This window comes from Schistocerca cancellata, chromosome 10, assembly GCF_023864275.1.
Source record: "Schistocerca cancellata isolate TAMUIC-IGC-003103 chromosome 10, iqSchCanc2.1, whole genome shotgun sequence".
NCBI classification, from domain to species: Eukaryota; Metazoa; Arthropoda; class Insecta; order Orthoptera; family Acrididae; genus Schistocerca; species Schistocerca cancellata.
In genome coordinates, this window is record NC_064635.1 from 207,362,831 (window position 1) to 207,379,025 (window position 16,195).

A 16,195-nucleotide genomic window follows, 5' to 3' on the forward strand; every position below is an offset into this window, starting at 1 on the left:
GTGCTTAACGTCCCGTCGACAACGAGGTCATTAGAGACGGAGCTCATGCTGGGGTTAGGGAAGGATTGGGAAGGAAATCGGCCGTGCCATTTCAAAGGAACCATCCCGGCATTTGCCTGAAGCGATTTAGGGAAATCACGGAAAACCTAAATCAGGATGGCAGGAGACGGGATTGAACCGCCGTCCTCCCGAATGTCGTCGTATGCGTCGATGGAGGTCAATGGAGGCATTTTTGAAAATGTACTGTAATTGAAATTGGGTCGTGTTAATGTGTTGTCTCTCGGTCATAAAAAATGGAAAAGTGTTTGTTGGTTTAAGGGGGGTAGGACGTCAAACGGGCCGACTTCGAGAAGGAGAGGCACCACAGGACATTTTAATTTGCACTGTCTATACTTTTACAAATAAATTCATAAAACTTTGTCAGCATGACCAGGAAGGATTCAGGATTCACACTCATAGCAGTGGAAGTTCAAAAACACTAAAAAATAATATTTTTAAATGTGAAATTTCATGGTTTTTTCACTTACTGTTGGCTGCATTTGTTGCTATAGGTACAGTTTTCCTCATAAGTAAGAGAGATTCTTCGATGAATTTTGCACAGCTTACAAACCATACTTAGAGGTGTATGAAACTCTAGAATTTATTTAATCTATGGAAAAATGAATGGGCTGTTACGTCTTAAACTTCGTGTTTAGAGAAAACTCGAACTTTATAGTTAATTATCTCAATTTTTACCACAGTTTTTAACAGATTTGGGAAATTGTAGAGTTTCACACACTTGTAAGTATGGTTTGTATGCTGTGCAAAAATCATCGAAGAATCTATCTTACTTACGAAGAAAAGTGTACCTACAGCAACAAATGCAGCCAATACCAAGTAAAAAAACGATGAAATTTCACATGTAAAAAAATTTGTTTTGTTATGTTTTTGAACTTCCTCTGCTAAGAGGTTCAAATGGTTCAAATGGCTCTGAGCACTATGGGACTTAACATCTATGGTCATCAGTCCTCTCTGCTATAAGTGTGAATCCTGAATCCTTCCTGGTCATGCTAACAAAGTTTTATGAATTTATTTGTAAAATTATAGACAGTGTAAATTAAAATGTCCTGTGGTGCCTCTCCTGCTCGAAGTCGGCCCGTTTGACGTCCTATCTCCCTTAATTAATTTGCCGCCAGAGAAATCTTCCTCTACCGGTTTAAATATTCCTCATAGGAAAAAATGTTATTAGGGAAAAATGTTTTTTTTTATGTCCCCTAGAACCTCCCTGACTTTCTCGGTTTAAATACTTGTCACCCTGTATATGTGTGTTGTGCACATAGTTCCGCGTAGTCAGCGCGTACACAACTTCCCCACTAGAGCGCGCCCCGCTAAGCACAACAGTGCAGGTGCAGCGCTCGTCCGTCTCCGCACTACGAGATGGCGCTGTCTCAGAGACGGACCAAATTCTGCTTCCGCCGATCCGCGTTTTAATATGTAACGCAGCCAATGATATTGCTGCTAACGTAGAACCTTTTCTCCTCGCGGATCACACTCGCGCAGTGATACCTGAACGCGCGAGGTATTATAACGAGTGTACAGACCTCCGATTAGTGAGTCTGCGTCAGTCTGCATTAGTCTGCATTAATCTGTAGTCAAATTTCAGTCTGCGCCTTATAAGATTATCATATTCCTGTACACAGCCATGAAGAGAAATGTATAGACACTTTGCCAAGTATCAGAGATGTGTGAGAATAAGATTAACGTACCAAGACCAAAGGAACTTCAGATCGTCAATTGTAAATAGCATCCAGAACCAAGTTAAGTTATTTCTATGCTTTTTATTATTTTAATAAAAGTGTGTGAAAATTAATCAAGTTCTGTTTAAAGTTGGTCACCGTCAATCTGCTACTCTGAGCGTGCAAGTGGCATTTCTATCGTGTGACCTAACGGCAGAAGATAAACACGCCACGATAAGACCACGAGAATTATTGCTGACACTCGCCTACTTCGTTAGAGCGACAAGTCAAATAATCTGATGGTGTGCGTACCGAAGGTCTTACAGTACGCACACCTCAATGTGCATGCCTCCATCCCGTGGAAGTACTCGTCTCTAATTTCAAGTCCTGCACAGCCATTTCTTAAATATTTCAACCTATAGTACACACGCTAGTAATTCAGCTTAACTTAAGCACACGGAAGTATTTCAACTTATTGCTACACGTGGTTTCATTGTGACCGTTGGTCACTTCCGAAGATTACTACGATCCCATTAATATTACCTGCCTGACATTTAATTCTCCCCACAAAAGTTCCTGAAATAGAGAAATTATTATTCCAAACTACTCTTAAATATTCCACATGCATACTATGTCTCCACTCTTTTGTCTTTACGGAGCACACCTAAGGCAGGACTTAACAACACAAGATCCAGCGGCAGAGTGCTGAAACATGGCCGTTCTTCAGGTTCTCTCGCACCTCTGCCGAAGTGGGGGAGCACCTTGCCTCAGTGTAGATCGACAACCCGGAACTTGTGGTTTGCGGATACAGCTGTGAGATGTGTGTGTGTGGTGTTGCAGGCCTGTGGGCGGTGGTGAACACGTCGGGGTCGTGCTGCCGCGGCCGCCTCGACGCGCAGGGCTCGGCGCAGTGGGAGCAGGTGCTGCGGCTCAACGTGGTGGGCGCCCTGAGGACGGCCAGGGCGTTCCTGCCGCTGCTCAGGCAGGCCAAGGGTGAGTGGCGAGCACCCGCCCGCGTCTGCAGGGCCCGATGGCACCACTGAAACAGTCAGGATCCTTATGACGCTAGGATTTGATTAATTTTGCTTTACTGAAAACCTACTGAATAAGACTGACGATTCCAGAATGAGATTTTCACTCTGCAGCGGAGTGTGCGCTGATATAAAACTTCCTGGCAGAGAAAAACTGTGTGCCCGACCGAGACTCGAACTCGGGACCTTTGCCTTTCGCGGGCAAGTGCTCTACCATCTGAGCTACCGACGCACGACTCACGCCCGCTACTCACAGCTGTACTTCTGCCAGTATCTCGTCTCCTACCTTCCAAACTTTACAGAAGCTCTCCTGCGAACCTTGCAGAACTAACACTCCTGAAAGAAAGGATACTGCGGAGAGATGGCTTAGCCACAGCCTGGGGGATGTTTCCAGAATGAGATTTCCACTCTCAGATGGTAGAGCATTTGCCCGCGGAAGGCAAAGTTCCCGAGTTCGAGTCTCGGTCGGGCACACAGTTTTAATCTGCCAGGAAGTTTCATATCAGCGTACACTCCGCTGCAGTGTGTCCACATAGCATCTTTTCTTTATTTGTGTGTGAGGAATGTTTCCTGGAAGTTTGGCCGTACCTTTTTGTAACACCCTGTATGTACCTGTGTATTTTGCCATATGCCACTCCTCTGCAGAAAGTCGTGGGTGTTGTGCGACAGGTCGCCTGGTGACGGTGGGAGCGAGTCCGCCGGGAGCCGGGCTGGCGGCGACGACGGCGGCGCGGTACGCGGTGGAGGGTGCTAGCGCCGCGCTGCGCCGCGAGCTGGCCCCCCTGGGCGTCGCCGTGGTGACGCTGCGGCCCGAGCCGCGCGCGCCCGGCCTGCCCGCCGAGATGCTGTTCGCCGCGCCCAGGTCAGCCCCGCCTCCCTACCCGCCTGCAGGGCTGTCCGCGGCTATAGTCCGCGCAGGGCGCGCTGGCGGCTGCGCAGCCCGGAGCGCTGGGCGAGTTCATTCGTTCGTTCGGAAGGGGAGGCCGACGTTGTTCGCCAGTTTTCAGCCGGTTGTGCTCACAGAATCGAGACGCTCCCCCTGCAGTTAGTCTCGAACCATAGTACAGAAAGAACTTCAGTGTTTCCTTTATTATATCTTCATATGTCAGCTTCGTGACGGCATGCCCATCATTTCATTAATGGTCACAGTTATTGTGATATTTGCATTTAACCAAGACACAGCGCGAAATTCGAAAAAGTTTTAAATGAAAACTAGGGGTTGCTACGATTTTAAGTACACTACTGACCATTTAAATTGCTACACCAAGAAGAAATGCAGATGATGAACGGGTATTCATTGGATAAATACACTCCTGGAAATGGAAAAAAGAACACATTGACACCGGTGTGTCAGACCCACCATACTTGCTCCGGACACTGCGAGAGGTCTGTACAAGCAATGATCACACGCACGGCACAGCGGACACACCAGGAACCGCGGTGTTGGCCGTCGAATGGCGCTAGCTGCGCAGCATTTGTGCACCGCCGCCGTCAGTGTCAGCCAGTTTGCCGTGGCATACGGAGCTCCATCGCAGTCTTTAACACTGGTAGCATGCCGCGACAGCGTGGACGTGAACCGTATGTGCAGTTGACGGACTTTGAGCGAGGGCGTATAGTGGGCATGCGGGAGGCCGGGTGGACGTACCGCCGAATTGCTCAACACGTGGGGCGTGAGGTCTCCACAATACATCGATGTTGTCGCCAGTGGTCGGCGGAAGGTGCACGTGCCCGTCGACCTGGGACCGGACCACAGCGACGCACGGATGCACGCCAAGACCGTAGGATCCTACGCAGTGCCGTAGGGGACCGCACCGCCACTTCCCAGCAAATTAGGGACACTGTTGCTCCTGGGGTATCGGCGAGGACCATCCGCATTCGTCTCCACGAAGCTGGGCTACGGTCCCGCACACCGTTAGGCCGTCTTCCGCTCACGCCCCAACATCGTGCAGCCCGCCTCCAGTGGTGTCGCGACAGGCGTGAATGGAGGGGCGAATGGAGACGTCTCGTCTTCAGCGATGACAGTCGCTTCTGCCTTGGTGCCAATGATGGTCGTATGCGTGTTTGGCGCCGTGCAGGTGAGCGCCACAATCAGGACTGCATACGACCGAGACACACAGGGCCAACACCCGGCATCGTGGTGTGGGGAGCGATCTCCTACACTGGCCGTACACCACTGGTGATCGTCGAGGGGACACTGAATACTGCACGGTACATCCAAACCGTCATCGAACCCATCGTTCTACCATTCCTAGACCGGCAAGGGAACTTGCTGTTCCAACAGGACAATGCACGTCCGCATGTATCCCGTGCCACCCAACGTGCTCTAGAAGGTGTAAGTCAACTACCCTGGCCAGCAAGATCTCCGGATCTGTCCCCCATTGAGCATGTTTGGGACTGGATGAAGCGTCGTCTCACGCGGTCTGCACGTCCAGCACGAACGCTGGTCCAACTGAGGCGCCAGGTGGAAATGGCATGGCAAGCCGTTCCACAGGACTACATCCAGCATCTCTACGATCGTCTCCATGGGAGAATAGCAGCCTGCATTGCTGCGAAAGGTGGATATACACTGTACTAGTGCCGACATTGTGCATGCTCTGTTGCCTGTGTCTATGTGCCTGTGGTTCTGTCAGTGTGATCATGTGATGTATCTGACCCCAGGAATGTGTCAATAAAGTTTCCCCTTCCTGGGACAATGAATTCACGGTGTTCTTATTTCAATTTCCAGGAGTGTATATTATACTACAACTGACATGTGATTACATTTTCACACAGTTTGGGTACCTAGATCCTGAGAAATCAGTACCCAGAATAACCAGGTCTGGCCGTAATAACGGCCTCGATACGTCTGGGCATTGAGTCAAACAGAGCTCGGATGGCGTGTACAGGTACAGCTGCCCATGCAGCTTCAACACGATACCACAGTTCATCGAGAGTAGTGACTGGCGTATTGTGATGAGCCAGTTGCTCGGACTCCGTTGACCAGACGTTTTCAATTGGTGAGAGATCTGGAGAATGTGCTGGCCAAGGTAGCAGTCGAACATTTTCTGTATCCAGAAAGGCCCATACAGGACCTGCAACATGCAGTCGTGCATTATCCTGGTGAAATGTAGGGTTTTGCAGGGATCGAATGAAGGGTAGAGCCACGGCTCGTAACACATCTGAAATGTTACGTCCACTGTTCAAAATGCCGTCAATGCGAACAAGAGGTGACCGAGATGTGTAACCGATGGACCCCATACCATCACGCCGCGTGATACGCTAGCGATCGCGAATACACGCTTCCAATCTGCGTTCACCGCGATGTTGCCAAACACGGATGCGACCATCGTGATGCTGTAAACAGAACCGGGATTCATTCGAAAAAATGACGTTTTTGCCATTCGTGCACCCAGGTTCGTCTATGAGTACACCGTCGCAGGCGCTGCTGTCTGTGATGCAGCGTCAAGGGTAACCGCAAACATGGTCTCCGAGCTGATAGTCCATGCTGCTGCAAACGTCGTCGAAGTGTTCGTGCAGATGGTTGTTGTCTTGCAAACGTCCCCATCTGTTGACTCAGGGATCGAAACGTGGCTGCACGATCCGTTACAGTAGTGCGGATAAGACGCCTGTCATCTCGACTGCTAGTGATACGAGATTGTTGGGATCTAGCACGGCGTTCCGTATTACCCTCCTGAACCCACCGATTCCTTATTCTGCTCTCAGTCATTGGATCTCGACCAACACGAGCAGCATACGATAAATCGCAATCGCGATTGGCTACAATCCGACCTTTATCAAAGTCGGAAACGTGATGGCATCGTTTCTCCTCCTTACACGAGGCATCACAACAACGTTTCACCACGTAACGCCGGTCAACTGCGGTTTGTGTATGAGAAATCGATTGGAAACATTCCTCATGTCAGCACATTGTAGGTGTCGCCACCAGCGCCAACCTTGTGTGAATGCTCTGAAAAGCTAATCATTTGCATATCACAGCATCTTCTTCCTGTCGGTTAAATTTCGCGTCTGTAGCACGTCACCTTCGTGGTGTAGCAATTTTAATGGCCAGTAGTGTATAATGCATAATTCATCATATGTTGCTGCATATGAAATTTAGTTAACATACTGAACTTTTCTTTGGATGTGGATGGAGGTCTCTGTCACCAATCTCAAGAAAACTGGTTTTATGAGTCACACTAATTTGTGATTGTGCATGCCACTGATGAAACCAGAATGAAATGCCCATATCATTCATCATAGCTCGTAAGTGGTTTGAGATATCGAAACGAGATGACAGCATGCAAAGAGGGGAATATTTTTTCATATGGTTATTATACTAAACTTCGTTATCTACTGTTTCTCTCCGCTAACTATAGACTTTTTCGATCAAATAATCTAATTTTTTAAATTTGATAACTGGCGAAACAAGAAGTGCTCTCTGTTTTGCAACAACATTAGTAGACTAATTACACATTTCTTATTGCGCTGAGAATGTGTATTTTCGTAAGCTATCGAACATACTTGTCCTGAGTTCCTCACTTAATAAACTACTGTTTCAAAATTCTGGTACAGTTGCATCTGCATAGCATGTTAGTGAGGTGACAGTCTATAAACTCCGCCGTATTTTGGCAAGCGAAGTAAATTTTAACACTGCAGCAAGAGAAATGTAGATTTTACTCAAAATTTGCCACTCTTGACACTTCTCTGAAAGTTACAAGTAGTTAACAATTTAGACTAAATTAAATCATTGCTTTTGTTGTACTTTCAGCGCAATTCTTTTTAGATACTAACCGAAGTGGTGATGATGGTAGATCTTTGTGGGTCATCACCATGTAAGTGTGGGAATGGAGAGGCTCCGCTTAATATCTACAAAAGATGTGAGTGCAGGCTCCGGTTTAGAATGGCACTTCCCCTCCAGTGCTTGGCATTTCCGTACACTGCACCAGCTGCCTGGCCACAAACCTTCACCACTGCGACTGTCCACACTTGTCCAGCCAGCTGCGCATCTGCTGGCCACATTATTCCGTGCGCACATTACCTCTGGAATTTTAGAAGGAATCTAAAATGCATACAGAAAATGAAACTTCCTGGCAGATTAAAACTTTGTGCCCGACCGAGACTCGGTCCCGAGTTCGAGTCTCGGTCGGGCACACAGTTTTAATCTGCCAGGAAGTTTCATATCAGCGCACACTCCGCTGCAGAGTGAAAATCTCATTCTGCATACAGAAAATACCCACATGCCGTTTTAGACACCATCTCTCCAAGTTCTTTACTTGCATTACATATAAGCAATGTACACTGTCTAATCACCTATTCCTGATTAATATGAGATATGTCCACCCTTCGGCTTTATGATGGCTTCAACTCTGTTAGGGACACAATGTGCCTGAATATCCGTGCAGGAGTGTCATCCCAGTTTTCCTGAACAGACAGAAGCACAAGAGGTACTGATGTTGGACGCTGGGGTCTGGAGTGATGTCAACCTTCCAACCCATCCCAAAGGTGTTCCATTGGGTCCAGGTCAGGACTCTGGTCAGGCCTGTCCACTTCAAGGATGCTGTTGTCCACAAACCACTGCCTTGCAGATGTTCCTTTGTGACAGCGTGCACTATGATGCTGCTACAATCATCGCCTCTAAACCGTACATTTCCTGTACTCCATACACAGTTGTGTAAATTGCGTTCCTATTCTTCAGCATTCAGCATTTAGCGTTTTTTTCAAGAGAAATTAGGAGACCACACCCTAACAACGAAAAGCACTCCCATACCGTAACACTAGCATCTCTCTACTTTTAACTACTGACTCTACACATGATGGCAGCTAAAGTTTTCCAGACGTTCGCCAAACCAAAATGAGACAGTCGAGACGTGATGGTGCCTGAGTTTTCTTGAAACCACGAACGCCCAATTACAGCGCTGTTAAACGCGGTTCTTGCCAACCACGGTTCCTTCAGGCGTGCATGCATGTTCGAATTACAGTAAGTGTAAAAGCGCAGCTTAAAGACACATGGACGATGACATATGGAAGTTTTTGAGTGTAATCATTCTATTCTATAGTTGCGGGTTCCTCGTATTCGCAACTGATAATACATTTCCTGTATTCAATGAGTAGCTTCAGATGAAGGTGGTATAACTGAAGAATCTTGACACCATCTTCATCAGCGAATTCAGGCTATCAGGAATCCTACAGATAATGTTACACAGTTTCCTGAAGGTGTCCAACGTGAATAGTCTTATCAGTGTACAACAAAGTTGTACGAAGGTATCTGAACAAAGACCCATCTATGTAGAGAATCTGTGCATCTACCATAACTAGTCTGTATTGTGTTCAGTATTACTCTGTCAGTGTGCAGTAATTTTGGCCCTGGCAAGATAATTCCTCCTGCATGTGTCCCTTGCATATGACATTCTGCAGTCATAATCCACTGGTTACGCGACTGTTCAATGAATGTTTCAGCTTCCTCACTGGTGGTCATCTACATATTAGCAATCTCTTCAGTATGGTTGGCAGTCTAGATGAATTGGAAGTTAATGGTTGATATAAATACTTTTCTTCTCTCCCATAGGGATATCTTTTGCGTGGAATCTGATTGCATCAGGGTTGTGATTTGTTTCCATACCCTTTTCATTCTCTAGCGACCTCCGATCAGACTTATTTGTTACCTTACCCATTTCACTCCCTAACAACATCCTCTCAGTGTTATTTGTTACTTTACTTATTAAACATCCCAGCAGTATCGTTTGTTAGCTTACCAATTTCACTCCCTAATAACTTTTCACCAGTTGTTGTTGTGGTCTTCAGTCCTGAGACTGCTTTGATGCAGCTCTCCATGCTACTCTATCCTGTGCAAGCTTCTTCATCTCCCAGTACCTACTGCAACCTACATCCTTCTGAATCTGTTTAGTGTATTCATCTCTTGGTCTCCCCCTACGATTTTTACCCTCCACACTGCCCTCCAATACTAAATTGGTGATCCCTTGATACCTCAGAACATGTCCTACCAACCGATCCCTTCTTCTGGTCAAATTGTGCCACAAACTTCTCTTCTCCCCAATCCTATTCAATACTTCCTCATTAGTTATGTGATCTACCCATCTAATCTTCAGCATTCTTCTGTAGCACCACATTTCGAAAGCTTCTATTCTCTTCTTGTCCAAACTATTTATCGTCCATGTTTCACTTCCATACATGGCTACACTCCATACAAATACTTTCAGAAATGACTTCCTGACACTTAAATCTATGCTCGATGTTAACAGATTTCTCTTCTTCAGAAACGCTTTCCTTGCCATTGCCAGTCTACATTTTGTATCCTCTCTACTTCGACCATCATCAGTTACTTTGCTCCCCAAATAGCAAAACTCCTTTACTACTTTAAGTGTCTCATTTCCTAATCTAATACCCTCAACATCACCCGACTTAATTCGACTACATTCCATTATCCTCGTTTTGTTTTTGTTGATGTTCATCTTATATCCTCCCTTCAAGACACCATCCATTCCGTTCAACAGCTCTTCCAAGTCCTTTGCTGTCTCTGACAGAATTACAATGTCATCGGCGGACCTCAAAGTTTTTACTTCTTCTCCATGAATTTTAATGCCTACTCCGAATTTTTCTTTTGTTTCCTTTACTGCTTGCTCAATATACAGATTGAATAACATCGGGGAGAGGCTACAACCCTGTCTCACTCCTTTCGCAACCACTGCTTCCCTTTCATGCCCATCGACTCTTATAACTGCCATCTGGTTTCTGTACAAATTGTAAATAGCCTTTCGCTCCCTGTACTTTACCCCTGCCACCTTCAGAATTTGAAAGAGAGTATTCCAGTCAACATTGTCAAAAGCTTTCTCTAAGTCTACAAATGCTAGAAACGTAGGTTTGCCTTTTCTTAATCTTTCTTCTAAGATAAGTCGTAAGATCAGTATTGCCTCACGTGTTCCAGTATTTCTACGGAATCCAAACTGATCTTCCCCGAGGTCGGCTTTACTAGTTTTTCCATTCGTCTGTAAAGAATTCGTGTTAGTATTTTGCAGCTGTGGCTTATTAAACTGATTGTTCGGTAATTTTCACATCTGTCAACACCTGCTTTCTTTGGGATTGGAATTATTATATTGTTCTTGAAGTCTGAGGGTATTTCGCCTGTCATCAGTATGATTTGTTATTTTATTCATTTCACTCGCAAGTAACTTCCTGCCAGTATGGTCTGTTGTTCCCAATAACAGCCTGTCAGTATTATTTGTCACATTACCCATTCCACTGTCCAATAATTTTATATCAGCTGACTCTGTCCTATGCCACAGCCTCCCTCGCCAGATTCGCCGGGAAGGAGACGCCGTGGTGGACATCCAGCCAGCAGAGTACAAGTACAAGGAGAGCGACTTCTCGGTGCTGACGCCGCACGCCATGAGGATCCTGGAAGAGGCCATCAGCGCGCCCAAGCCCCGGGACACCTACCAGCTGAGCTCGCGCCGCAAGTTCCCCAGCCTCGGCGGTTTGGTCACCGTACTGAAGAAGAAGATCAGCAGCCACAGATACAAGCCGCAGATCATGTAGGCCCCCAGTGCCGGAGGGCTTGGGATAGGGAGGGCCAAAGCAACACTCCACAGACAATGGGCATGTAGTCTAGACGCCAGTCATACTTGGGAAGACGTTTCACTACAGCATTTCTCACCAGAAAAAAATTTCTTGATGGTAATTCCTTACCTACTTCACAAAAGTACTGATAACTTAAAATATGTCCGAATGACAACATACTGCCGCTCTGACCAACATTTCAGGTATTAAAATAGCACTTTATTTTGTTTCTGTTACTGCACAGATTAAGCCATGAAGCCAATTTGATATGACTGTATATAAAAACATTTCCAAGAGGACCATACAGTGAAACTTCATTCATTCAGCCTAACTGATATGAGCTGAAAGTCCTTTTTGTTGAGTTGAAAATCTTCAGGTGGTTATCAACAGCCGATATATTGGAAAAAATCCTTCTTTTGTGGGTACAGCCGTACAATTTTATTTATTCTCTACAGGTTTTTAGCACTGGCTACCATCTTCAAAGCAGTTAATAATATACAACAATTGGTAAAAACACATGTTTTCTAAATACAACAACATCAAGTATAACGTGTGGCAAATTATCACATTGCTTATTTCACTGAATATCCACTGCAGTAGATTTATACAACAAAAGTTTGCCAACATGTACACATTTGATCTTAACACCAAATAATCACCACATGTTCAGTCATACCAGGATCTGTATCCATGCTCTGAATGAGCTTGTGGTAGTTAACTGCTATTAAGATGGAGCATGTACATGTTATCACATTTCGACGATTTAAATGTACTATATGTGAATATGGCAGCCAGTAGCAAAACTCACAGAGAATAAATAAAATTTACAGTGTATTGTTGAGTTGAAAGTGTGTATTGTTGAACTGAAAGTGTGTATTGTTGAGTTGAAAGTGTGTATTGTTGAGTTGAAAGTGAGTATTGTTGAGTTGAAAGTGTGTATTGTTGACCTGAAAGCCTGTATTGTTGACCTGAAAGCCTGTATTGTTGACCTGAAAGCCTGTATTATTGTGATGAAAGCCTGTATTATTGAAAGTCCATAGTGATGAAAGTCCGTATTATAGAATTCTTCTCCAAAATAGTTATTCGTACCTACATTTCGGAATATACAGTGATGTTGTGGTGAAATAAAAGATTAACTGTGTTTTCTGCTGACATGTTGAGTGGACTTCCAAAACGAGCCAGTGTCATCTCTCTTGTGGACCTGAGCCAAAGACAAGTTTCCCTCTACTATAACATATATTCGTTATTTATGGAATGGTTCAACATTTACGACATCTTAACCTATGCTTATACCCACACACTTTTCTGTTAGAAATATTGTGCCGATATTGGAATCTGAATAGTCATTCAGTACTATTCTGGAAACCCGTTTGGTCGAATTTATCTGAAAACCTAGACCCCTCTCCTAGAGTATTGTTATTTGGTCCTGGTTTGCGCAGCATCATCAGTGGTGGTCAGTTTTGATCCAGTTGTCCTTTTTAATTTTGTGACTAGTACATCTTGTTTTACCACAAAATCGAAAGCTTTATGGCATTTTTTCCTTATGTCGTAAAAACTTGAGTTAGCAATCTCAGATTCTATCTTTACATTCTGGCACTCTGATTTTATCATCTAAACGTAACCATTTATATATTCTTAACATTTGTTCTGGTTACTGTATTCTACTGTTCGGTACTTTAACACTCTTTTAAGTGATCACATAGCTGTACTTTAACACAGCTCGTCATGTGGGCGTCAGCAAGCTTTGACTCTGTTGCCTGCTTATGAGCAGCAAAGATACAGACGCTATTCATTATCGGTCTCAGGTAAAGTAAACGGGAAGGGAGGATTTGTGTTCAACATTTCACAAGTAAAGAGTGTGGCGCCAATAATTGCTACAGTAAGGTGGCGATTCACTTTGCGATATAAAAGCCAGTCAGAGTTACCACTAATTCAAAATTAGAAAAATCCGAATGGCAATGGTTTTACTGTAATTAGGTTAGAGTACAAGCACTCATAACATCACAGAATGGCAAAAAAAAAAAAAAAAAAAAAAGCGAAGGGGGTTAGCCAGTCTTCACCATTAAAGACGTGATACCAAGCGTATCCTGAACAGCAGTCACGTATTATTCCACTTAGCGCTATTAGAAAGCACTGGACTCTGTATAGCAATTTCTCGTTGTCTGTGAGGTAATAGTCATTTGAAAATGGCAATTCAGTCGAAACTGTGCAGTAATGAAAGCAATATAAAGAACTGTTTTAATCCTTCCAATGACAGTGTGCCAGAATATTGACATTCAGGCAATTTGTGGTGACAGTGGGCATTATTGCGACTCAGATTTAAAAGATATTGCATATCGTCGTATTTCGAGATATAACTTGAATGTGGGGAGCTGCTTTTGCAGATACACGACTCATTGATACCTCATCTACTGAACGCTTGTATAGCATCATACTCCATTTTACTTCCATAGTATTCTTTTTTTTACATTTGTATATAATGGATTGTGTATATACTGGGATTGTATGTCATTTATTGGCATGAGAATAACGTTTACGCATATAAAACACACGTAACTAATATTCAGAAGTTATAATCAACATTGTTTTTGGTGGCCAACAAAATCATTCACAACTGTGGAAAGACTAATAATTGATTAACATTAGATATATTTATATTATAATCAATTATATGTCAATTTTATATATCATATCATGTATGATAAACATATGTATATTAAAAGGTACTATTACATTCTTTCTGTAAATAACCCATATTACACTTGTTGAAAAGAGCACCTAGAATTTCGTCACATGTTATGAATGTGTAGTTGTAAATTTTGTACTAACAAAAATCATGTTGTTTGAAAATATATTGTGTCATTAAATATATAGTTTTTCATTGAATCCATTTTGCAGTAATAACTATCTCCTTTGTGAATAAATACGAAAAAGCTAAATGTGTAGTACATTATTATGTGCATGTGTCACTTAAAAAGACACCAAGAGCTGAATATGGTAACCTAAATGCATTCTTTTGCAACTTGAAGCGAAAAAACGATGAATTAATTGCACATACTTGGATCATCGAATTAAATGTATAAGCTGCAAATACGTTCCTTAAAAACAAAAGTTCAGAATATCATGTATCACACAAATGACACCATAAAAATTTCAAACATCACATGAAAACCTCACATTCGTATACTTCAGAGCTATAAAAGCTGTGTAGTTAACATTCTCAGATGTGCAGTTGCAAATATTAACAAAGCACCAACAAAATCTCTAAACAACGTATGCATTAAACACACCCAGACGCTACTATGCTAACTAAATAATAGGAAACACTGCAAATACTACAAAAAATGAAAGACTACATGTTATGTAGAGAATTTTATTAATCTCTCTTGATATATTGCATCAATGATGTCAAAGCAATAGTAAAGGTAGTAAAGGCCGACTTGACTATGTAAATCAACTCAACAATGACTGTGTTGTCTTCCATTCTAATCCAAGAAAACAATGAACATACAATGTTAAGCCACTTGGCAACATTTTAGAGATCAGTACTTACATCTAATTATTGACATAGACAAAGGTAAAGCTGCTGCCAATCCAAAAGTTGTTTTGAACAAAACTGTACTTCAATAGGGATGGTGCTATTGGAGGTGGTTTGCTGAAGATTTGTTCTGAATTACATAGTTATTCAGCCAGTCATAGGTTTCTACAGTTCAACATAAAGTCCAAACAACGGTCCAATTTGGCATTTTTTTCACAGGCACAAATCGTTCAAAATAAAAATGGTTCAAATGGCTCTTAGCCCTATGGGACTCAACATCTGAGCTCATCAGCCCCCAAGAACTAAGAACTACATAAACCTAACGAACCTAAGAACATCACACACATCCATGCCCGAGGCAGGATTCGAACCTGCAACTGTAGCGGTCGCGCGGTTCCAGACTGTAGCGCCTAGAACCGTTCGGTCACCCGGCCGGCTGCACAATTGTAAAAGAACCAATATGTTATGGAGAAAACAAACTCTGTGCGTGACTGAAGATTCAGCTCTGAATTTCAGCACTTGTAACCTAACATACTACAGACTGCTATGCAGCTAATTAAAAATTTTAATTACAAAATTAGTAACTGCCGATTAGTTGCCCAAGTTCAGAGATGATTGTAAATGAATGTAATAACTGAATAGATGAGTACATGGACTGATGACCACAGATGTTAAGTCCCATAGTGCTCAGATGAGTACATGCTTGAAAAAAAATCGTACCTTGGAAATACAAAATCAAGTACTGAAGTAAGTGCTTTATTAAATGAGCAGAAACAAAGATAGGAAAACTGTACATTGATACAAACATTCAAGAAAGAAGACAAACAATTAGTGTGTGTGTTTCAGCATATCTCTCTGGAATGCCTAGCGCAAATGCAGCAGAACTTGGTAGATAAGTGACTTAGAACCAAGATAGAATAACTATAGAGGTAAGTTTCACCAGCACCAGGGATGGAAAAGTGGTGACATATGAGAAGATTTCTGGAATGCACGGAGAACTTACAACTAAGCTCAGTACATATATAATGTACTATACGGAAAGTATGTACTGTTTGGGTGAGAAATGCCTGACATGTCATTATGAAGGGATGACATGAAAAAATTAATCGAAAACAAAATATATTAGTTTGTAATCCACAGTACTGGACTGCCTGGGGTGGTTGATGTCAGGCCCAATCATACACTGATCATCCAAAACGTGACCTGCTTAATTGCGATTTGGTGCACCACAGGAAGGCAATAAAGCAGTGATTCTGTGTAGCATGGAATCGATAGGTCCGTGGTAGGTTTTTGAGATGATTGTGGCACCAAATGTGTATGCACAGCTCAGAAAATTACCTAAATTGCAAGGCTGTGGT

General features: G+C 43.4%; 1 protein-coding gene across 1 annotated transcript in view; it reads left to right on the forward strand.

Annotated features, from left to right (window-relative positions):
• LOC126106533 (uncharacterized) overlaps positions 1-14,176 on the forward strand; it is a 439,607-nt gene extending 425,431 nt beyond the window's left edge. Inside the window, exons 7-9 of the mRNA XM_049912858.1 lie at positions 2,556-2,708; positions 3,416-3,608; positions 11,026-14,176. Of these exons, the coding sequence (XP_049768815.1) occupies positions 2,556-2,708; positions 3,416-3,608; positions 11,026-11,278 (599 nt within the window). The 3' untranslated portion in view covers positions 11,279-14,176. The remainder of the gene's footprint in view (positions 1-2,555; positions 2,709-3,415; positions 3,609-11,025) is intronic.
• The last annotated feature ends 2,019 nt before the right edge of the window (positions 14,177-16,195 follow it).